The 24,659-nt window shown below is 36.1% G+C and overlaps 1 protein-coding gene across 1 annotated transcript; it reads right to left on the reverse strand.

Annotated features, from left to right (window-relative positions):
* Positions 1-12,706: 12,706 nt before the first annotated feature.
* On the reverse strand, positions 12,707-21,423 carry LOC149169369 (pleiotropic drug resistance protein 1-like). Its single transcript, XM_089428678.1, has 21 exons — positions 20,894-21,423; positions 20,671-20,791; positions 20,491-20,579; positions 20,260-20,344; positions 19,237-19,396; positions 19,063-19,139; positions 18,908-18,961; positions 18,103-18,495; positions 17,714-17,995; positions 17,142-17,458; positions 16,879-17,039; positions 16,677-16,780; positions 16,441-16,585; positions 16,063-16,322; positions 15,593-15,925; positions 15,188-15,478; positions 14,671-14,888; positions 14,234-14,461; positions 13,957-14,128; positions 13,615-13,869; positions 12,707-13,257 (listed from the first exon to the last, which is right to left on the reverse strand). Exons 1-21 carry the CDS (start codon positions 21,250-21,252, stop codon positions 12,988-12,990), a joined length of 4,374 nt encoding a protein of 1,457 aa, XP_089284804.1. The 5' UTR covers positions 21,253-21,423; the 3' UTR covers positions 12,707-12,987.
* Between the last annotated feature and the right edge of the window lie 3,236 nt (positions 21,424-24,659).

Genomic DNA, 24,659 nt, shown 5'->3' on the forward strand with positions numbered 1-24,659 from the left:
TAAAGGGTTCTTAGAGGGTAATGATGAATTCAAATTTCAACCCTATATACATACAAACTCGAGTCTAACTAAAATCCAATGCTGGTGAGATAAACTAGAAATACTCTAAAGGAAAAAAATTGTGGAGAGGAGTTCAGAATCTAGAAATATTTATGGTTGAGGTACCGATGTATCTCAAGGTTGAGCACAAAAGAAATTATACATCTTCCTCATACTAGCCTATTGAATGCGTGTCTTAGTGCAATAAAATGGATACATGTCAACTAAAGATTAAACACCCAAAGAATTATTTGTAATTATTTTTTTTCTAAGTACAAGTTTTTTCATTATTTCTAATAACTATAATAAATTGAAATGTGTCTTGGTCTTCCACCAGGGAAACTAGGAGAGGCATAAAATTTATTTTTTCTTTAAGAGCCACACAAAATTTTTAGTAATAGTGTACCAAAAAACCAACAACTTTGTCTAAAATAACTGGCCTCCAGGGTTATACTCAAGCAAAAAAACAAAGTAACTAGGACATAACCAGAGAACATAGTTAACATTCAATACTTTCTAGAGCTTGAGGCTTCCAGATGGATAGGATCCCCATTATCTCTTGGAGAACAATTTAGAGCAAGGGGCAAGTCAAGGAAACCTTCAAATTTCTCTAGTCTTTGGTCCATTGAGTGCACTAACACCTATAATTCATTCAATTAAAGAAGTATCTATTCTCTCGAAATGTTCCTATCCACCAACACATAGTCGAACAACAACATGACGTGTTAGTAAAGAACAACTATAATGATTGAGGTGACCCCAAGAGTGGCCTATATTTGGAAGTTGTCTTGCTACTTTGGCAAGCACCTTAGAGTTAGTAATGCATTTTTTTCATGTGAAATGTCACTTTCAACATGAGAAATTTCTTCTTGAAGGCTTGTATTATTAAAAAAAAAATTGTGTTATATTGTTTAATTTCTTTTTGAAAGTTTGGTAGTGGTGAGGCTATATCATGGTCATATCCAAGAATAATATTCAAATAGAGTAGGGAATTGAATCATTGTCTTCAACATCTAGGAGTAACTTAACAACACAGTCATCACCATCTATCCAAAACCCGTCGACATTTTTTTTGTTTACTTTTAAATTAATTTTTACTTTTTAATAAAAATTTATTAAATATTTCTTAAATTATCATAAAATATAATTAATAAAAAAAAAATCTAATTATTAATAATTTTTAGTTAAAAATATTCTTAACTTTATTAAAACTATGTTAAAATATTATTTTTAAAAAATCAATTTATTATAATGAAGGATATATATTAAACAACCTAATTATCATATAGATGTGATCATTTAATATTTATGAATAATATATATAATTATATTTAAATATAAAATATTGGCGTAATTTAACTATTTTATAGTGTAGCTCACACAGTGTAGCTTAATTAGTGATCATTCTATTCGAAAGTATTACATAAATTATTAGATTAAAGGTTTAAAGTCCCGTTGGATTAAGCCAACAAAAAAAAAAAATTAATAATCATTATTTTATTTTTTATTTTTTTGGTATATTTTCTAATCAATTTTTCTTAAGTATGCGGTAGGGATTTATTAGTATAGAAACAAAAATAATTCCTCAAGTAAGAGATCTAAATCTAGAGGAAGATATAATCTCCAGGAAAATTTGTAAAGGTATGTTGGAGATGCAAAAAATAAGTCATAAAAAAAGGATCTTATGATACTCCTTCTATAGAAGAAAAAACCTTTAGATGAAGGGATATGTACTTGCCTTTTTCATGCACACATGTAGATCTTGAGGCATGGTTGGTTAACTCAATTGAATCTTCTCATATGACTCGTCACAAGGAGTGGTTTGTGCGTATGAAAGGTACGATGGAAATGACATTTTCCTAGGATATTTATCGACAACCAAAACCATAAGACGAGGAAAATTCACATTGAATCTCATGGATGGAAGGATTAAAACACTCTCTGGTGTTCTACGCATCACAGTATTGACCATATATTTGATTTCAATAATCAAGATGAGTGATGCAGGTGTAAAAACAATGTTTGAAAAGAAAATGTATAGAATAGTTCAAGGAGCAATGGTATTACCAAGAGGAGTTAAGCTTTGAACTCTATATAAGATATTGAGAAGGACTATTAGTGATGGGTGCAACAATCCCTTTGTTCCTCATAATGGAACTGAAGAAGGAAAAAATCCTATAGTATTTAGAAATAAGACTATGCTATGGAATAAAAACTGGGACATACCAGAAAGAAGGGCCTTCAAGCACTACATGGTAAAGGTATGGTAGAATGTATGTATAGTTACTCTCTATATTTTGATTTATATGAGCATTTCCTATGCAAGAAACATAATTAGGTAAGATTATCCTCTAGCAGTAGAGTGAAAAAAGAAATATTGTAGTGGGTGCATAATGATGTGTTCGGAAATGCGTTGGTTGAATCACTAGGAAACTATATGCATTGTCTCATTTATAGATGACTTCTCAAGAAATACGTAAATTTATTTTGTGAGGAAGAAATCTAAAGTGTTTGACAAATTTAAAAGTATATTATTCTACTATGCAAAGTAGCCTTTTTGTGATACTTGGATTGGTAACATCAGTGATTTAAGATTCTATCCTAGACTCTAGTATCACGTAAAAACAACATAGTATCAGAGCGACTTTGAAGGGCCAGTGAATCAGAGTGTGCATAGTGAAGCAACTCAAAGGGAGCTAGATTATCTAAAGCATGGAGCAAAGGGTTCAAATGAAGTCATGGAGATGTGGTCTTGAATAGCTTGGAAGTGAGATTGACTGGGAGTTTTGGTGGATTAGTGGAAAACCTGGTGAAAAATAGTTTTTTGTAGGGTAGGTGGTTGATCATGAACTTCCTCTAACTTTCCATGGATTTTTGGGAAAGCTCGAGGATTTATTTGACATGGATTATATTTGTTTAATCGAGATTGCTTCATGTGATGGAATGGAGATTGGTAGGCTAGTTTCTTCATTAGATCGTGATGTTTCATATCTGAGAGTGGAGGGTGTGCACAGGTGGTGTTTGATCCAGGAGGACGAGTGCTAGTAGGACTGAGTTGGGTTGATGATGGAACATGTTCCACCGCAACTTAGACTGGCCTTGTAGGACATGAGGTCAGTAGTAGATTAAGTCATTGGAGACCGTGTAGACTTAGAGGGAGTCTAGCTTCAGAGGGAGTAGCCCTATGGAAGTGTTGAGGTCTTCAAGTTAAGATGAGATGATGCAAAGGAACTATCGATATTACAAGGTTAATTCTACAGAGTATACTGCAATGATGGATGCCATATGGGCTAGTGGTGTCAGTGATGAAGTTGATGGAGACTTCCTAGTGTTGGAGGTACCTCCCTCGCTAAGAGGAAGTGTTGATATTTGTACCTTGAGAGGTACTCCAAACCCTAGGATAGTGGGTTTTGGAAGAATTGGCACACAAAAGTGACTTGTGGATAAAGAACCCAAGTCTGTGGGCTTTGTACCCAATCTTGTGGGTGTGAAACCACCAAGAGAAACCATGGTTTGACACAGGGAGGTGAAGGGGCAGCCCTATAGGAGCTAGCGGCCACTTCAAGCACTTGGAAAGGACGTATCAAAATGGAGTTGTGATTCGTGAATTTTATATGTGGTTGTGGGTTAATTTGTCAAGGAGAGAAGGTCGGCTAGGGCTAGATTAACCCTCTTGATATTTCATTGGGAGCCACATGTTTGTGTATAAATAAGAGTTAAGTTGAAGGAATTTCAACACATCTAAATGCAAAAATATCACAAGGATCACATTTGTTTTCGGCCGCATATATAAGGAACATACTTCATCCAAGATTAGAGGATTTATGGATGATCTCTAGTGATTTTTGATGGTCGAGTTTGATCTGTGGAGGAGACCAAGACTTGAGGGACAAGTATAGTTCTATTTGTGCATATTTTTGGTGGCACATTTCCTATTTTTAGGTGCCAAGATACTCTATATGTAGGCCAAGGTAATTATGGGTAGATTGGTGAAATATTTATGTGTGGGAATATCTCCAAAAGGAGTCACATTCTTTTACAACAGTTGGATAGGAGGGTTGAAGCCTTGTACCTCCATTGGAAGGTGTCCAAAAGGCCTAAAAAGTGGCTGGAAAGTTCCTTAGATACTAGCGTATGGGAGAAATAGCATAAGGAAGAAAGCCCACAATATAGGAGGTTGTTGGAGCATTTTGGAAAGGGCTAATAGGCTATTAGAAGCACTAACCAGAGGATACAACATAGAGAATCCAACCCTAAGGTATGTATTGATGATGTTTTCAAGGGTGATTTGTTGGTAGAGGATAGGGTCTAGATTGGACATTTGTATTAGAAACTCATGGACTATTGAAGGGAAGCATGAGAGTGGACCAATTGTGGCCTAGAGTAGCACCTTAATTGACTAAGGTGGCTTCTAGAAGAGGCAAAGTTGGATCAACCTAAAGAGAAACTTGTGGAGGGTTGTAGGGGATTTATTCAAGCCCTACAGAACAAGTCTCCTAAATGATTAAGGGATTGTTAGAAGTGGAAAAATAAGATCTCACAGGTATGATCAACTAGGAGCAGTTTGTAGCCCTAGACTTGTCTTGTGAGAAGGACATCTACAACAGAAATTTGGTAGTCCTCCATACCCTAAGTTCATTATTGGAGAAGGACATTCAATAGTGATAGTGGGAAGCCCTCCAGCCCTAAGTGTGTCTTCATTGGGAAACATAGGAATGCACTAGTGGGAAGAAATTCCTAAAAGAGATGAGGAGTAGCAGTGGGGGGTTGAGAGTTGTGAACAACTCTACAAGAGTCTCAATGTGTTAATGTCTTGAAGGACTAACAATCAACTAGAGAGTAGTTGGAGACAATTTTAGTGACCTAATGGAGTTGGTTCATTAATAGAGGCAGATTAGAGTTGTTGCAAATCTGGAAGTGAAAGACAAGGAATATGTGTACAGGGTATGAGAAATGCAACTGTGAGGAGCTCTACAACATCTAGACATTCAAATTACTTTGTAGGGGTAGATTGGTTATCAAAAGATTGAAAGCAAACCCTAGTTGTTGTTATCTTGTATCAAAGGATGTATGAGGGCCATTATCTGTAGTATGGGAGCCCTAGACTATTGTATTATCAATTTGTTAATATAATGAAGTTGGGTTGTAAAAAATTGTAAATAAGTTTTCTATATTTGTTCACATGTTAATTTACTACTATATATTATTCCACTGTGAAAAGTAGTCTTATTGTGATACTTGGATTGGTAGCATCAGTGATTTAAGATTTTGCAATAGACTCCAGTATTATATAAAAAAGTAGTATGGTTTGGTAAAAAAAGCCTAAACATCTCATGGTAAATGGCTATGATGCCTATGTACACATTCCAAATAAAACTAGGTCTAAACTATATATCTTTATTGGCTATAAAGATGGTTTAAAAGGTTATAAGATTTGGAACATAGAAACTAAGAAGATTGTGTATAGTTGAGATGTAGTATTTAGAGAAATCAAATATAGTTTAAAATAGGAAGTCCTTCCAAGGGAGATAAAACCAAAGAAGATAGAGTTTGAATTGAATGATGATGTATCAAAATCTACAGAAAAGAACAAAATTGATAGAAGAAGAACCACATATTTCATTATTGGTAAGATCAAATAAAGAAAGAAGGGCGGGTGCAAGCTAATGATGGTATTTCATGACCAAGATAATGATTTCATTATATTCCTCTTTTCGGGAGGATCAAAATCGACCTAAAGATCACCCAATTTGGTCAAGTGGAGTTATGACTTATTTTATTCATACATGTATTATGGAATGGGTCAGGCCTAACCACATGGGTAATTGCTTAACCCCAAGTGGACCCTCATGAAAGCCTATGAATAGAAGAGACCTTAAGCTCATTTAGACACATTCAATCAAGCTATCTTCTCTTCTCTTATTGTCTTGGTTGGCATAGGTCTGTTGGAGGAAAGTTCACACAAGGGTCCGCAATCTCAAGATCGAAGCTCACACTGATCTAGGGCTTTCTAGCCCCTGGACATTAGCATAGAACTGGGCATTTTAGTCCCAAGACGCTTGCACACAATCCTATGAGAGCATCCAGAGGCCCATAGACGTTGACACAGAATCTTATGAGAGCGCCCAGGGTTCCAGAGGTAGATGTAGAGGTGTCGGTCCCTAGACTCTCGCATAGAGTGATCCTAAGAGCATTCGGGAGGTCCCGGATGCATGCACAGTAACTAAAAGAGAGTTTCCAAGGGTTTTTTAGCAGATCTAGTGAGTTGGTCTCTAGACGCATGCACAGAATGGTCTGGGAGCATCCGGGCTGCCATAGACATTGGAATACAGTTCACAGAGAGCGTCCCGGTCTGCTATAGACGCTCGCACAACTCCTCCTCCCTGTGCCTAAGACTCAAATATAAGATTTCAGTATTACGAAGTTTCTGCTTAGTGTTCGGCAATGTTCGGCACATTGATGGTAGTATCAAGTAGTCGTCTACGGTTAGTGACAAGATATTACACTCATCATAGTTAGGGTTTTATTTTCAAGCATGATTAGATTTGTTTCATGGATATCATAGTTGTTTTGTTGCATAAATAAAGTTATCGATCATTGTACTCTCTTTCTCTAAATCATTTGATGACAATCTAAGAAGAAGAAGATTTGCAAAGGTTTTCCGCATAGTGGGTTTTACCCTGGTCTTAGACCAATCCTGGTGTCTCTATGTGTGTGCATGCTTTTCTTTTACTGTTCCTTTTATGTTCTGTTGCATTGATGACGATGATGATCATGTTATTGCTATATAATTGCATATGATGATGTATAATGGTGTAGATCTGAATAATTTCATGATGATATGGGGTAAACTTAATGTATTAATGATGAAAAGCAATTATAAACGCAAAGAAAAATGTACCCCTATGAAAATTTAACAAAAACAAATGCCAATATTAACTGCCGAGTTAATAAATCAAAAAAATGCGCCATATATGGGGTGGACAGGGTTTGAACCCTATCCGCCCTCACCAAGTCTGCGAAGCTTAACCATTGGGTCAACAACCCATAGCTTGGCTAATCCGCCAAAAAAATTATATAAGAGCTCAATTCATTTTCCTAGGGAGGGAGGCAGAGGTCTCGACACAGGACCCTAAGTGGCAAGGATAGTGGAACCATGAGCGGGGGAATCCACTAGATGCTAAAAAGATTCCCTTAGAGGGCTAGAGGTGCCAATGTCAAAATTTCACAAGTTTATAGTCATTTTTGCACATTTTCTCTCCAGGAGTCCAACTGTACGATCTGTTTCCCCATCTGAGCAACAAAAATTTAGGCATTAGCATCAAGGAATCATTGCAGAATCTTATGCAATTTAAAAGATTCTCTTGGAGGCTAATTTTTGACTGAGGCAGAATGATGCCAACTTTATAGTAATTTTTCATAGAATTTCGTAGGGAGTGTATTAGTGTGCTCAAAACATTCATTCAAGAAGCAGATTTTTCGGCCATCATTGGGAAGGAACCTTTGGGGAATCTTTGAGATTCCCGAGGATCCAAACTTTTATGGTGTCATAAAGGGTCAAATTTTATAGTCGTTTGACACGATTTCGCACCACGAATTCAGTGGTGCAATCTATTTTGTTAGCTAAGATTTTCATTTTCTATCCATCCCTGAAAGTGGAGGTAAATGATGCAATTATGCCATGTCTTTCTTCTGATTTGATGAGATGATGTTTGTTGTTGAGGTCCTTGTTATTATTTTGTTTAAAGGATGCTTGTATGCCACATCATGGCATCGACCCAATTAATATATCCTCTATTTTGTAGGTTTTAACTATATACAATTAATTATTGCACAGATATTCTTAACAAAATAGAAAATATTCAATTTCAAACACACACATTAACACAAATATTTTATCCTAGAAACCCAAACTTGGAAAACCAATAAGATTTTTCTAATATATTCTTTTATATAGTGTTATAACAAAATATATATCCCACAACATCCATAAACCACCAATAAATTAACCATGGATTAGAATACAATTGTAGTTTTTTAATCGAAACTAGAAAAACCATGGGCAAAATCTCCATATACCACAAAACTACTTTTAGCAAAAAACGATGTGCCAAAAATGGATGCAAAAAACCACCATTATTTTTTTTTGGATCTGCGGGGGAGGGCACTACCTTCAAACCCCCATGAAAGGGGCCTACTACCCCCCCGTAGCCCCCTCACTATTCCCGAAAAATTGTACAACACATGGGGATAGTCATGCAAAGAATATAACGCATTCCCAACATATTTCCAAATATATTTTTCCTATATCTAGCTAAGTCACTTTAGCGAGGCCTTCTAAAATATCCATTTGAACACCTATCATTGCAAATGTCATATGTGACCTTTCTATTGTTTCAAAGATGCAATAATGGATTTTTCTAATATCATTTTCAATATTAGAGAGAATCGAATGAGGATATAATTGAGGATGATTATTATGGAGCCTTTCCCATAGAATTAACAAGGGTAATTAACACAAGGAGGGGTTAAAGGTAGGGTATCAAGATTTCATGGAAATTCCAACATACTACAAAACTATGGGATAGAGTGGAGAATAAAGTCTTTACCAACTATTGCATCAAATTTGATGACAAAATTCCCCTAAGCACATGAATAAATATAATACTTCTTTGATAGAAGGGGCTCCTAGCTATATAAACTTACGAATATTGGCCACATATTAGTGAAAAGATAGATAATACCATCCTTATCAAAGAAACAAGACTAAAATCTCATTGAGATAGAGATATCAATGGTAGTGATAGGGACCACCTAAAGAGAAAAGGTCATGGCGACACCCAATAGAGTCACTTGAGGGTCCTTTTTTCATTGCATCCTAAAAGGTTGAGCCTTTCACTAGTACAAAATGACTAATTAGTTACTAAAACGACGACTAAAATTTGCATATAAATGACTATTTTTTAGTCAGTGACAAGTAGTAGCTAATTTACAGTACCTTATAACACGACCAACTTTTAGTCGTTTTTAGCTTAGTCATTAATTGATTGTCTCAATTTTATCTTCTAGCAGTATATTTAGTCATAAATTTAGTTATTGATTTAGTCATTAATTGCCACAATTAATGACCAAATATACAACAAAATATATTACTATATGATCATCCGAGAAAACCAATTAATGACCAAAGAAATATGAGCAAAATATTGGTCGTGTTATAAGATGTTGTAAATTTACTACTAACAGTCATATATGCAAATTTTAGTCATCGTTTGAAACCAATTAATGACCAAAGAAATATGACTAAATTTTTGTCGTGTTATAAGATATTGTATATTAGTTACTAATAGTCGTATGTATGCAAAATTTAGTTGTCATTTGTAATGAAAAATTAATCATTTGCAGTAGTCATTTATATTTTTTGGTAGTTTCATATTCATTATATAAACGACTAATTTAGTAGTTTATATTCATTTCATTTATTTTCATTAATAATCATTATAAATGACTAATTTAGTCGTATATTCATTTTATTTTTGTTTATCATTAATCAATATATACTACTAATTTAGTAGTTTTAGATTGATTTTATGTGTTCATTATTAATCAACATAGATTAATTAGTATGATTTTGCCACTAAATTAAAAAAACATCATACAATGTGAATTGGTTCATCTAATATGAAATTTCAAAATTACATATGTTAGTTAAAATACTAAACAATATCAAGTGTAACTAGTGTTAGCTCTACTATGTTCTTCAGCAAATGATAGATCAAAATAGGTGTTGAGCAGTGATGGTTTGGTTGTATAAGACTGGCAGCGGTTTTTCATGCTTTCTCTTTCATTTTCCCTTTTCTCCTTATAACTCCCACACCTCCATTTCCCCCTCCTCTTCCCTTCTCCTAGTTCTCCTCTAACCCATTATTTTCATGTCTCTCTATAGTCTTTTGTAAACCCCCCTAAACCCTTTTTCGGGCTCCCAGGCTTCTTTTTGTTTAAAACCTATTAAACCCCGTTAACCAATTTAAATCTCGTTTAAACCTATTCTTCATTTATTCTCGGGCACAAAGCTAAACTTAAGCCTTAGTGACATAACCTTGCGCATATAATAAAGTTTATAACCCTAAGCTTTAATAAAGCCCGGGCCCGCCCCTCACCTGTCACATCACCCCGAAATGTATGCATTTACCGGTAGCCGTTCGATCTTCCGCCTTGCGATTTGACGGTGTACGCAGCCCAAGCTCATGTGAATCGCACGACCGATAGCCCACAGGGAAGTGGTTTCCCGCCTGCCACATGTCACATTTCCATTGGATCACTCGCCCTCATACAGATACCGCCGAGCGCCAAGAGCGGTGCGGGGAAACCGCTTACCGCCCTCCCCGTACGGTTCCCCGCACATTAACCCGTGTTGAACTCCGCCGCCCGTCAGCCATCGGATCTCTCGATCATGATCTGACGGTCCACGATCCTCCTTTTCGAATTTCTTCCCGATAGCATCTCAGATCCAATCTGCACCGTTCATTTTCGCGATCCGACGGCTGCTATTGATCCATGTGCCTTTGTGTCTTCCATCACCTCCCGCCATCATATCTATGTCGTCCATTTTGCCATCCAACGCCCAGCGTTCTTCCTCAACTCTTCGTCCATTTTTGATGTATTTTGCTGTGTTTTTGACCTGTTTTGTGCGCGCGAAGAAGGCAGAGATCATCCAGTACGTTGTGCATTGAATTCTCAGCAACCACAGTTAAGGAGACAGCACGACCAAGGACGAGAAGAATGATCCTCAAGCAGTTCAATGACTGCAGCAGTTATTGAAATTCATGCAGATAATATTTCACCTGTTCAGGAAGGACATCAAAGTACAGAAAGAGCCATTTTGTTCATTAAAAACAATCAAACTGTATCAGAGACCCATATCTAATTGCAAATGCGGTTGGTGATCAGTTATGACCCCTCCACGCATGGGTCTGCAGAGCATTTTTGCAAACAAACTCCATATATACACAGAAAAAGAATGTAATGAGATTGATGAGTGTTATTTTGCTGTAAGGTTCAATTTCTGAAGATTGTAACTAATGTGACACCTGCAGTGTCTGGTTTTCATTTTCAGCTAATGCAAGCTTCTTTCGTTGTTAATTGCTCACTGTCCACTTCTTCTTCTTGTTCCAGGCTGTGCCTATTTTGCATTTATTCATGTGTTGTTAATGTTTAGCATTAGAGGAGTTGTTATCCCACCTCTGTGTTAGGATTTAGAATGTATCATTGAATTTGTTTGTAGGTTTCTATTATTTTAATGCCAGAGAGTTGTCATCCTATCTATGTATTAGAAAACAGATTTACAGACCTTTTCACTAATTGCAGCCGGCCATCACAGGGTCTTGTGCATCTGCTGGTGTGGTCAGTGTTCTCCATCATCACATTTTTCTTAAACTGTGAGTAATTGGTGGTCTAAAACCTTGTAGTCTGGGGGTGTTCACCTATGTCTGGGGTTAAGCATAGTAGAAGTGGTTATCTACCTTGAATGTGCAGCATTTCTTTCATTCATCCACCGTATTTCCAACATTTTGTTGAGTTTGTAATGCTCTCAAACATCTCTGATATACAACCTAAGAAAATTTCTTGGAATGATAACAAGATTAACCCAATTTTCAATTCCTATAAACACATAAAATATATATATATATATATATATATATATATATATTAAATTAATTTTATTTTAATTAAATTAAACCTTATATTTTCATTTCCTTAATTTACTCATACCAACCCATTTTTAAACATACAATTTATCATTAGTATTTATTTATTATGCAACTTTATATCTATATCCAGTATATCGACTTTTGTGGCTGAAAGTCTAAATTTGATGTTTCTTTTTTTTCAGAAAGAAAAAATCTGTATGGTTTATATTAAAATCATATAAATATCAGGATTTACATATAGGATATGAGCACCCGCAGCCGACATAGATGCCAAAAGCCTCTGCGAAAAACGTTGAGCATATTGTCAGGATTTACATATAGGATTTGCGCGACCGCCAATGTTGCCAAAAGAAACTGTGCAAAACGATGAGCATAATAAGGACAAATTCACAGATAGATCGGAAGGCACAGATCGAAGGGAAAACATAAGTGACTAGATGGGCATATACATAGAGAGAGGAGGAGCTGTATGAGAACAAAAATATATCAGAGAGAAACATATAAGTAGACAGAAGACGGATAGTTAGTCCGATGGCATGGAGCCCGAAATCATGGGCAAAATGGAGGCCAGTGGCAAGCAGCAACCCTGAAAAACACGTCCATTTCTCCATTTCCAGATGTGCCAGCAGGAAAGAATGAAGAGAGCCTGCCATTTTGGGCATTGAGAAGCCCACCACAAAAAAGCTTCCTGTACAGAGGAGAAAAGGCGGTGAGGAAAACCATAGGTGAAGGAGAGCTCATAAACGTTTGTCAAAATTGGCCTTGCATTCATCACAAAGGAACTTTCATGCTTATTATTTTGTTATCTGATTTCGTGTCAAATCTGACTTCTCACCAATAATCTGCTTTCATGTCAAAATCTGACTTCCCACCCAAATAAAATTAATGACATCAACCATCTTATTGTCATGAAATTATTTAATAATTAATGGGGAATTAAAAATAAACGCCATCAATTGACCAAATGGAGCTGCTTCTCATTAAAAAATTGATCGAAAAATGATGAAATGGGATTTTGCAGGATGCGGTCCCCCTCTATATACAGGGGGACAAGCTATAAACGTTTGGGAAAAGAACTATCCTTGAAAAGAATTAGGACATATGGTGGTATATACACACCTATAATCCGTCTTCTTGTACACTGTAATATGATCGATTGGCTAGGGCATTTGTTACTGGCACCCATCAATAAGATACATAGGTTACATTGAAAAACTAATATTCGATATTTCAGTGACTATCTTGACTGGAAGTTGAGCTTTTTGATGGATATGGCAAAGATGAATGCGAAGAGAATGCTCCATCCTGCTGTCACAACTGCAACAGGTCCCAAGAAGCTGTGTCTGAATCCAAAATAACTTTTGATAAACTGTTTCACTGACTCTTGAGTGCCGTCTGTTCTATTCATGTGCTTTTCATAATCCCCAAACTGTGATGCTATCAAACCGTACAGAGTCCATGCAACAGGGCATGCCCAGTAGTACCATCTCCACCACACCGGTATTTTCTGCATCAAATTTATTAAGTATTGTTAGAGGTATTAATTGAATTGAATCCTGACAAAAAACTGTAATAGAATGCAGCACAAGCAATATGTGTCCAGCTATGTTTGTTATGGTTGTAATGTTCAAATATACACAGTTGAATGAGCAAGTATTGCATGAATCTTGGCACAGTTGGATGGGCAAAAAGTTGCAATTGATGGAAATTTGTAAAAGTAAACTTTTTATGTTTTGTGAGGTATTAGGCAAAAACAAGTTACAACAAACTTTTTAATAAGTACCCAGCAGCAAACTATTAATCAATCGTTGTATGCTTCGGAATTATTGTTGGATTTGTAGTGATTAAAACCATGAATTCTTACCGGACGAGGGATTATGAAACCGCAGAAAAGCATCCAGATGGAATAGAAAGCCGAAGACACAATGGCAGCTATGTGGACATTAGGAGTCAGAGCTACTGTCATCATTCCGTAGTATGTGTAGTACAAAAATGTGAAGAACATGAAGAAGAAAAACCAGAAGAACTTGTCTGCCTGCCATTGGAAGTTGATCATCGCGTACACGATCACTCCATAGACCACCGCTTGAACAAATACGTATGGCACTTCGATCAATACCTAACATCATTGAAATATTAGGGTCGAGAAGAATTCAGAAAGCTTTTAGGCATTAATGGGAGCGATGAAATGAAATTGGGGGTTTACTTGTGCAAGGGCATAAGGCAGAGCAGAGTACATCCCGGCTGCCTTTTCTCTGTAAAAAACTGTCCTTTCAACATCCACTACAGGCTGGACTGAAGAAGCATTGTTCACACCTATGAATAACACAGCCGCGAACAACGACCCCATCGCATTCAAAACCATTTGTTGCTCCTCTCTGCAATCATGCATTCATATCACAAATTAAAAAGATAATATTGCAGCTTCTAACAATAACAAGCATCCAAATGGGCTGTAGAGGCTGCAAGGCATAATTTCTTACATTTTTTGACCCATTCTCCAAAAGATGGTACCGAAAAGCACAGCAGTGACCAGAGTGAAAAAGAAACGGACAGCATTGTACTCAGGGTTTCTCCAGTATGACCAATGCTGCTTCCACAAGCAGGCCCAGGATTGAACTATAAAAGGTTGTGAAAATTGAGATTCGAAGTGTAAATCCTTAGCTCCCGGAGCCGGCACGCTCAGTTCCTTGATTAGAGCTTCATTTCGTCTGTGTAAAAAATAGATAAAATTTGTTAAGTCATGTTTAGCCTGTATCACTTGGCAGTGATCAAGATAGAGAGGATAAATAAAAGTATAAAAGAACACAGGAAATTTGCATATGAAAACATAGTTATATTACAATTAATCACATTTTTAAATAAATGAGAACAAAACTGTTATTATAATTTTCAAAAACTTGTACTAATAATGACTTACTGGTAGAGGGATGAATTCCTGTATACGTCTGCAAAATCGATCCCAAGACGCAATTCTGCGCCCACAGATGACGCTTCAAGCATCCATGTCGCGGGATTGTACCCTTCCGTGATTTTGGGAACGCCTGGAATGGCCTCGAAATAGTCGATCAGTGTTTGGGAATGGCGGCCAAGAGTACCAACGTATATCATCTGCCCTCCTCGCTTCATCAACACAAGCTGCAAATTTTGCAAATTCATTCTTCTTATTACCACTTCAGCACTAAGTATCATAAGCATAACGAGCTGCTTCCTTATTTTGTAAGGATTTTGCTTCTTTCACAAATTATTTATAAAAGAGGGATTTCATTTGTGTCTGAAGATTCCGAATTGTTATATAGTTCAATTTACCAATCAAATAAAGAAATTTAAGATGTATAAAGCCACCCAAATATTTAGCATTTTATTGTAGATTGAAAGATAGACTTTGACTGCAATAATGATCCATAGATTTGACAGAGTGTATTTTCATAACATACCTCATCGAAAGCTTCAAAGATGTCAATGCTGGGTTGATGAATAGTACAAACAACTGTTCGGCCTGTGTCCACAGTGTTCCGGACAGTTCTCATCACAATAGCAGCAGCTCTTGCATCCAGTCCTGATGTTGGCTCGTCCATGAAGATTATTGAAGGATTTGCAACCAATTCAACTGCTATTGTCAATCTCTTACGTTGTTCCGTGGACAGGCCGTTCACTCCAGGAAGGCCGACCAGAGCTTGTCTCAGGTTATTCAGTTCCACAAGATCCATAACTTCATCCACAAATGTCTGTTTATGTTCGAATACAATACCCATCAGTTTATTTGAACTCCGTCTCAACATAAACACATTTGATAATTCTGTTGAGGAAGAGATTTGACGATATTAGAGAAAAGGGGTTACCTTTCTTAATGCGGTATCGACCTCAGACGGGAGACGAAGCCAGGCAGAGTATACGAGTGACTCATAAACAGTAACGAAAGGAGAATGGATATCAGTTTGTTCGCAGTAACCAGAGATACGAGCAAAGGTTTCTTGTTTCTTGGGATAACCAGAGATGGTGATGGACCCTTCGATGTGTCCACCAGTTTTCCTTCCAGCAAGAACATCCATTAGGGTTGTTTTGCCAGCTCCACTCACACCCATTAAACAAGTGAGCACACCAGGCCTGAATGTTCCACTCACTCCACGCAATAACTGGAGTCTATTTTCTTCAATTCCTTGTTGCCTCATTTCCTATAATATGAACAGCAGTAACAATTACTGACAAGCTTTAAAATCAAATTGTTAACAGCCATTACAATGGAAAACAGAAAGGTTTTGAAATATTTGCTTATAGTAATTAATTCAGAGGGATGGGAAGCTTAACGTACTTGGGGCATCTCTACAAAGTAATTGACATTGTCAAAAGCCATCGCGAGAGGTTGAAAAGGTAAAACCATTCCTTTCTTTCCAGATACTCGTGTAGAATTTGAAGCAGCATTGTTCGTGCCAGAAGCTTGAATCTCCTCATGTGTTTCTCCTGGCATCGTCTGCATCTCATTTACACTGTTTCTTTGGACAACCCCGGTTTGAGCTGCCAGCTTTCGTTTCAAATCATCTTCAGAAATTAATGCCTGAGGCTTTCCTAGAGCTGGAAAAAGGAAACAGAACATCATTAATATTGATTTCTAAATATGAATTCCGGTCAAGATGCAAAGTATAGTACTGAAATCAGCCAAAATCATGTGCAGAAGTTAAAAGGGACTTACGATCTAGATAATGCAATGCCAGTGTGTAGAGGAAGTTAAATAAAATATTGAACCCCACCATGGTTGCAATCGAAAGCCAATACCAGTAGCTATCGGGAAAAAGGCCGCGAGATCTCAATAACTTGACGCCAACGTTGTCATTTGGCTGAAACATTTTTAATAAACATATTATTAGTTCCTTCTATCACAAGACTGATTTTCAATTACAGACACTATCTAGTCTGTAATTTACTTACCTTTTGCCATCTAGTTGCCGTAAACTCATTTACTGCAATTCCATTTTGAGCATACATGAGAGGAGAAAGCCAGTAACCCCATATCCACCATCCTTTAATATCATCTGCAATAGGAAACGACGAACACCACACATTAGTACTTACAGTTATTAACTGGTTTGCACAGCTTTTCTATTCAATTTGAGCTTGAGAGCTTGTATACTTCGGGCTATGATGAATCCTCCGAGAACGAATATGATCAAGAGGGCAAACGAGCCGAAAGTGTTGGCCACTATCCGATTGCGTCCCACGGCAGCTATAAAACGAAAGAGGCCTAAAGACATCTGATGGACTGTAAAGAACAGCAATAACTGTCGGAAAAATCTGCAGGGTAAGAGAATACCAAGGAAATTTGACATTAGATTTGAGCATTAAAAACCACAACCAGAACAGAGGAAGGTGGGCTTCAAGGTCATCGAACAATACCTCTGAGGATCTGGGGCAAAACCTATGGTATAATATGTGATAATGATCCACAAAACAGACTCCAAAAGGGACAGAGGAATTCTCATAACCCATGTTGGAAGTGAATAAGCCCAGGCTGGGTAGAACTTGAAATCTCTCTGCTTGTAAAAGACTGGGAGCTTGTCTATTGTCATCGACAATTCTGCCATGCCATTGAACATCACCACCACCAGACCAAAGAAAAGTGCCCCAAAGTAAATGCCTCCGTCAGCCAAATTTCTGTGATGCATATTGGTACGGAAGAAAACACTCATGGCTATGCCAGCAATGATAAATATCTGTCAAAGAGTAATCATATTTCAGCTTTAAATATCCCAAATAAATATAATGAAGTTCAGAATAAGTAAATCTGATAAACGGTTTACACAGGCTTCTTAAAAAAAATAGTTATAAAAAAAAAAGAAAATCAATTTCATAATAACATGTTGTATTTGTTTGAAAGTAAAAAATCTACCGTTAAACAAAAACCACTTTGAAATAACTAGAAAACATCTGATGGTTTTGAATAGAAAAATACAACAATTAAGTATTACCTGAACAGTTTTGAAGATATAGACGAACGAACTTCTCTTCATCAGCAAAAATTCTCTATCAAAGCATGCTCTGAAAAGCTCCATTTTGTTCAAACCGTATTCCTCTGTTGTGAGAGCTGCCGGGTGGCATTTCTTTCTATCGTATGGAACCGATAACTCTGCATTCAATGCAGCCCCAATGTGAAAAGACTGGAATGCATCCGCAAACTCCTTCACTGGAACATAACGGTATGTTTGCCTTCCGTCTACCCAGTACTGCTCTTGATCTTTGAGAGAAGTCACCTGTTCAATCGATTCCATACAATTCGATGACATTCATCAGATACCCTGTTTTTTAATGTCACGGCTGACCAATAATAATTTCAGGAAGATCGAAAAAAATAGCATACCTCCTGCAAGAAATCTGCAACACCTTTCCTCTCAGGGCATTTAAATCCCATGGACTCGAAAAACTCGAGTATGTTTTCTCGAGGACCCTGGTAAATAACATGACCTTCTGAAAGTAGAATGACATCGTCGAAGAGATCGAAGGTCTCAGGGGCAGGTTGCAGGAGTGACACCACCATCGTCGAATTGAAAACGTGGACAACTTGGCGTAGGCATCGGACAATCTGGTATGTTGTAGCACTGTCAAGACCAGTAGAAATCTCATCCATGAACAGTGCTTTCGCAGCTCCAACAATCATTTCCCCAGTGGTAACTCTTTTCTTCTGCCCTCCGGAAATGCCCCTGTGCATTGCATCACCGACCAGTGTGTCCGCGCATATGTCCAACCCCAAGATCTGGTCCAACCATCAATAGCAATACAAAAATTGTTGGTTCATCCAAAGAAAACTGATCCTAGGTTAAATTTTAACTAAAAGGCCTCTTTTCCCACGCTTTTTGGGGCCTGAAGATCGATTTTACAATTCCTAACATTTTGATACTGCAATATTAACAACTTTAAACTGCTATTTTAGAATTTAAATTGGTGTCTAAACGTTTTTTTGTTAATTCTAAAGGTTAAAATTCTAACAACTTCAACTTTAACCTGCTATTTAGAATTTAGAATTTTTTATTCTAAAGGTCAAGTTGCAATCTGAACAACAGATTCATCGCAAAACTTTATTAGAAAATTTCTAATAAAAGGACTCGTTTTAGTTAACAGGAAAACAACACCATATTTTATTTGAGAAAGCAGCTATAGCAAAATACCTTCAGAACATAGTCCGTGATCAGGTTGGCTTTTTGGCCCTCTAACGCAGTGGCCTGCACAAGAAATAGTCAGCCATTCTCAGTAATTTCATTGAAATACATTTAAAATTTTAATTCAATCTTCACGGATTTCAGAGCAGCTGCCTGTGCTGTACCTTCATAAAGACATCTATATCGCGATCTGGTTTGATTCCCTGATCCTTTTCCCTCCTCACCAGTTCAGTTAATACGTCTACAGAAAAGAAAGATAGCGGATTATTCGAATTGTAGACTTCAAAATCTATAGCATCAGATTTAACAAGATCCAGATATAGAAAAGGCATTCATACCATATCTCGACCCGACTCCTTGGCACCGTGCAGAGAAGTCTAAAGTTTCTCTCACAGTCATTTCCCCAATGTGCAAATCATTTTGACTGATATAAGCGGATGTTCTTTGTGGCACGAATTCATCCATGGTGTGTCCATTGTAGTTTACTCCACCTGTAACCTGCCCCCGGACAATATAATTAGGTTATTTCAGTGAATTTATTGGTTCTTGTTTATCTGGAACTATTACTAGACTTAAAGAAATGATGTGCATTTTACGGCCAAGAAAGGAAAGAGAGGTGTAAAATATAAATAAATAAATAGCAATCCAGTTTGCGTGACATCTATAACAGTTTGGGCAAAAAAATTGAGAGAACAGAATATAAACCACATCCGTGCTTGCATCTTTAAAAGATTTTTTTGGCCAATCAGATTGTTTATAGAACGCAACCCAGTGTTTATGGCCAATCAGATTGTTTATAAAACGCAACCCAGTGTTTAATAGATCTAAACTGGTAATAAGTTAAGTTCATACGATTCTTCGCTAAGTGTGAACTTAATCCATTTTAACTTAACTGTCTTATTTTATCACATAGATTTTCAGTAACTTATCAAACTTATTACAGTGATTTAACACTTTAATCCATTTTAACTTAACTGTCTTATTTTATCACATAAATTTTTATCACAGGGATTTGAACCAATAACTTATCAAACTTATTACAGTGATTTAACACTTATCAAACTTATTACAGTGATTTAACACTTATTACAGTGATTTAAACAGCTTAAGTATCGCCCCTATATATCAGTGTGATCTTAATCTATCTTAACTCTGTTAATTGTTTTAATGCTATCCAAATAAGATCATCATAAAGATTTGAACAAGTGACCTGTCAAACCTATCACAAAGATTTGAACCAGTCATGTATCACCCCTATGAGCCCATCTTAACTTCACTGTGTTATTAAATTCATACGAATCTTGTATAAATTTGATCTAATTTTGATTACTTAAAATTAATAGAATATAATCGAGGCATACTTTTAGACTTTTGTCCAGTTTTCCTGCAAGAGCCATGAGCAAAGTCGTCTTGCCCGAGGCTGGCGGTCCAAGAAGAAGCGTCATCCTGTTCAATATACGTAAAACTTCAAAGGATTAGGGATTTGCAGGCAAGATTTTTAGATTGAATTTCAGTCATATTTATTTCTAACGGGTAAAGAATGCTGTATCTGGATGAAATTGGCATGAATTCAAGAATGAAATTCGTTTTACCTGCCAGGCTTGATGATGCCACTGACATCATGAAGGATTGTCATGGTTGCCTTCTTGCTGTTGTACAAATGAAGCGATCCCAAAACTGCCTGGAAATCAAGATAAAGTCTAGATGTTACAAAAATCCGAAAACCTCATAATAATGTGTAGATGTCTGTTCATTTCGTACGCAAAACCTACCTCGACCATGTTAGCAGTGTAGTTGATAAGCGTGGGCAGCGCTCTGCTTCCAACGTAGGCATTTGCATCGATGTTCAAATGTTCGTAGCGAACTTCGATCTCGGGCAAAACGATGCCAACGCTGCAAAGTTCCGCCCAAAAAATCCACAAATGTTCATTTATAAGCTAAATAATCCCGGATCTGGGTTCTGTGAAAAACAACATAATAAGCTTCTGATCAAACCTGTCGATCCTCTTTCGAAGCCTGTTAAGAAAGCGTTCATTATCCTCGTCTGCAACCTTGACAAGCCTCTCCATCAACTGCTGCCGGGTCTCGAGTTCGATAGTCCTAACGTCGACCTGATCAAGATCGACGTCCTTTTTTTCATTCACATTTGCAAGAATCGCAGTTCTTAACCGCTCGTAAGTGGGCAGTTTTTCGAGGGCCGCCCACTTGAGCGCCTCCTCGTCATTCTGGCGTTTTCGGACACTGGAAGACTGAGAGAAAACGCTATCGGATCGCTCGAACAATCTGGTACTCGCCGATCGCAGACTGCCTGTCCATGTTTTCTCATCAGGCTCTTCGCTGATGGACGAACTCATATTTTAGCCCCCCCAAGAGATTCCAGATCGAATCCTGTTAACAACTTAGAAAATTTGTTATTCCACCAAGATTTTCAGTCCCTGTAAGTGAATCAATCCCTGGCAATGTCTTCGGCACTTTCTTGAGAACCCAACCTGTCCTAACGCTATCAGAGCCTTCTTGGGTAGTGGCCAGTCACACTCATATTTATATATAGAAACGGTGGATACCACATGTTCATTTACCTAGAAACGGACTTTCCACGGCTATTATCAGATCCTGGCTGAGAGCTCTTTTCTTGTCTCGCAAGGCACGGCACGTCAATCATTCGTTTCAGTTTGGAGTTGAAACTCAGGCTTCTAGATGGCTGACTTTCCAGCAAATCGGCCGTAATGTGACACGCGGTATCCAATCGTGAGCGGTTGTATTTTCAACATTCAATATCATTTGTCAAACCCTTCCACCAAAAAGATGCATGTCGTGCAAACTCACAATTCCCAATCTGCTTCTTGAATTGCGTCACGCGCTGCGTAACCCGGACGAGATGGCAAACGTGTGGTGTTGGACTCTGTTTTGGCTTTCTTGTGGATTCCTTATTTAAGTCCCCAGGGACCCTTTTGGATTATTTTATTTGACGAGTACGTGTGAACTGAAGTAATGAGATTTGGATATTACGGTTGGCAGGCAGCCGGATAGTCACAGCAGGCTGTCCTCCTTCTAGAAGGGTATTTAAAACCGCTCGACTGTAGCTTTCCCATTGTGATGTAGTCTAAGTTCATTGTCGTAGGGAAGTTGATGTGGATCACTGCCACCTAATCTTCGCCCAAAACAATTGAGAATCCGGAGGAAAGCAGGGAAAAACCCAGGCGACGTTTTAGTAACCCACTTATTCAAAAAAGAAAAGCAAAACGCTCATCCAGTGCATCATCAAAATACATTTAATGGTGTATATATTAATAGTATATACATTTAATGATGTACATATAATATTTTTATATGGTAAATAGTAATGTTTTGTTGGGATTAATTACATTATTAGTATAATTTATTTTTGTGAGTGATTAATCTAAAAAAATATTATTACTTCTAATATTTATCATAAAAATTTAAAATTTAATATTTTAATATTTAATTTTATAAAGTTTAAACATACTAGTCTATTAGATATCATTTTTTGAGATTCAATTGCGTTAAGTCATTAATTTATTACTATCTCCATAAAAAATAATTGCGACCATTTTTTTCAGAGGAAAAAAACCATCATAGATTTATATTAAGAAAATATAAAGATCTGCATTACATAACAAGATTTGGGGGCAAAGGCCCAGATGCTGATACTAAATAAAGGGCCAGATTTTCAGGATCTTCCAAGGCTTATGACAGAAACATATACATAACATGCATTATCCAACCATGATACAAAAAACATTCTCCAGCAAAAGATTGCATGATAAAACACATTCATAGAGAGCTTGCGGCCTTAGCATGGATGAGAGTCACATTCCATTAATGCTGAATGAGGAGTGAGCTACCATCAAGCATGACTGATAATGAGCACAGATCAGGCTACATGCTTAGACCATCCTTTGAGAGGATATCAGCGTGAGCATTCCAGGAACAGGGAATATGTTGAAACAAAATCCGGTTAATTAGGTTCCGAAAGAAACTGATGCGGCGTAACCATCCAAGGAGATGTGGACAATTAATAAGACCCAGACCATTAACATGATCAATGAGCGATTTTGAGTCTCCAAAGATTGATATACACTGTATGCCCATAACCATACTAGTTTATCCTAATTTACATACCATTGTTAAATATCATTTATAAAAACATATCAAATAATTTTTTATTTATAAAAATATTTAGTATATATCAAATAATTTAATATTTCAAATAAATCTTTATTTATAAAAATATTTAGTATATATCAAATAATTTTAATAAAATTGTTTTTCTACAATTTTGTAATTTTCTGCGATCTTTCTGACTTAATCTTGATTTGCTCTGGCTTAGTTTCCAGCCAATAATGTCATTTCACTTTGAAGTATTCATTAAACAATTTCAGGTTTCCGTATCTGTAGTTAGGAGACTGACTTTTCACACATGTATTGAAAAGATTTGAATGCCCAGATTTTCAAGCGATCTTGAGAATTATTCGTTCAAAGATGACACGCATCACATGCTTAAACAATCTTGAGAATTATTCGTTCAAATATGACACGCATCACGATATTTATTCAGTAAAGTCTCGCATCACAATACATTATTGAACAATGTCTTTTCACTAAAGTTTCTTTACAGTTTCTTTCCTTTCTACTTCAATTATCATAGATTTTAATAATGATCCTAAACTGAGCTGTTTAAATATTCGAGTAACGTAATGTGGAGAACTATTCGCTCATATCTATCACATGGTCAAACAGTATTTTTTCACTTTAGTGTACGAGATAATCGTTTTTCATGCAACCCTCTTAAGTTTTTTCTCTTTTATTTAATTGTGTATAGGTTTTGATAATAATATATGAACTACATCATATTTTTAAAAATTAATTTATAATAATATACATAGGTTAAACCCTTTCGGGACGTAAAAAGTGATCGGTGTAATACAAATATTTGCAAAGTAGCAGTTATCGATCTAAAAATAAAAATAAAAATGGTTAATAATTTATTATTATTAAAAAAATTAAAATATTATTTAATTCTTAATCATATGTTCTTTTCCTTAATAATCTTATAAGATTATTAATTTATAAGTTAGTAATGGTATCAATAATTTATAAGTGAGCAATGGTATCAATATGTGTATATGTTGTTAATTTTTTTTGGGGAATAACTATGTTTTACTTTTAAGGAGGAGGTTTCACTCATTATGAAGGACACATGAACTTTCATGATTATAAGCTTTAAATTGAAGAATTTCATTACAACTAAAAATATTTTACTTAAAAATTTTATCTAAATTAATGTTAAAATCATTAGATACAAATATCTAAAAGTTAAGATTTCTCTTAAAATAACATATCAAATTAATAAAAGAGAATGAGATTAATAATATATAATAATATTGGTTAATGTATATAGTTAAGATTTGTCTTAAAATAATATATCAAATTAATAAAAGAGAATGAGATTAATATTATATAATAATATTGGTTAATGTTGATATATACATTATTGATATTATTAATATTAATAATTTGTGTTATTAATATTTAGATTATTAATATTGTTAATAAATTAATATTCAATTAATTAGTTAGATCAATGAAATTCAAAAGAAAAAGAGATAATAATTTATAATATCAAAGTAATAATTTTATGATTATGTTAATATTAGAATTCTAAGTAGTACAATTATATAAAGTAAATGGCTAGTAAATTACATTATATTTTTAAAAATTAGTTCATAATAATTATCCT

This window comes from Pinus tabuliformis, chromosome 4_2, assembly GCF_031772625.1.
Source record: "Pinus tabuliformis cultivar Carrire ecotype Pingquan chromosome 4_2, CPIR1, whole genome shotgun sequence".
Classification (NCBI taxonomy): domain Eukaryota; kingdom Viridiplantae; phylum Streptophyta; class Pinopsida; order Pinales; family Pinaceae; genus Pinus; species Pinus tabuliformis.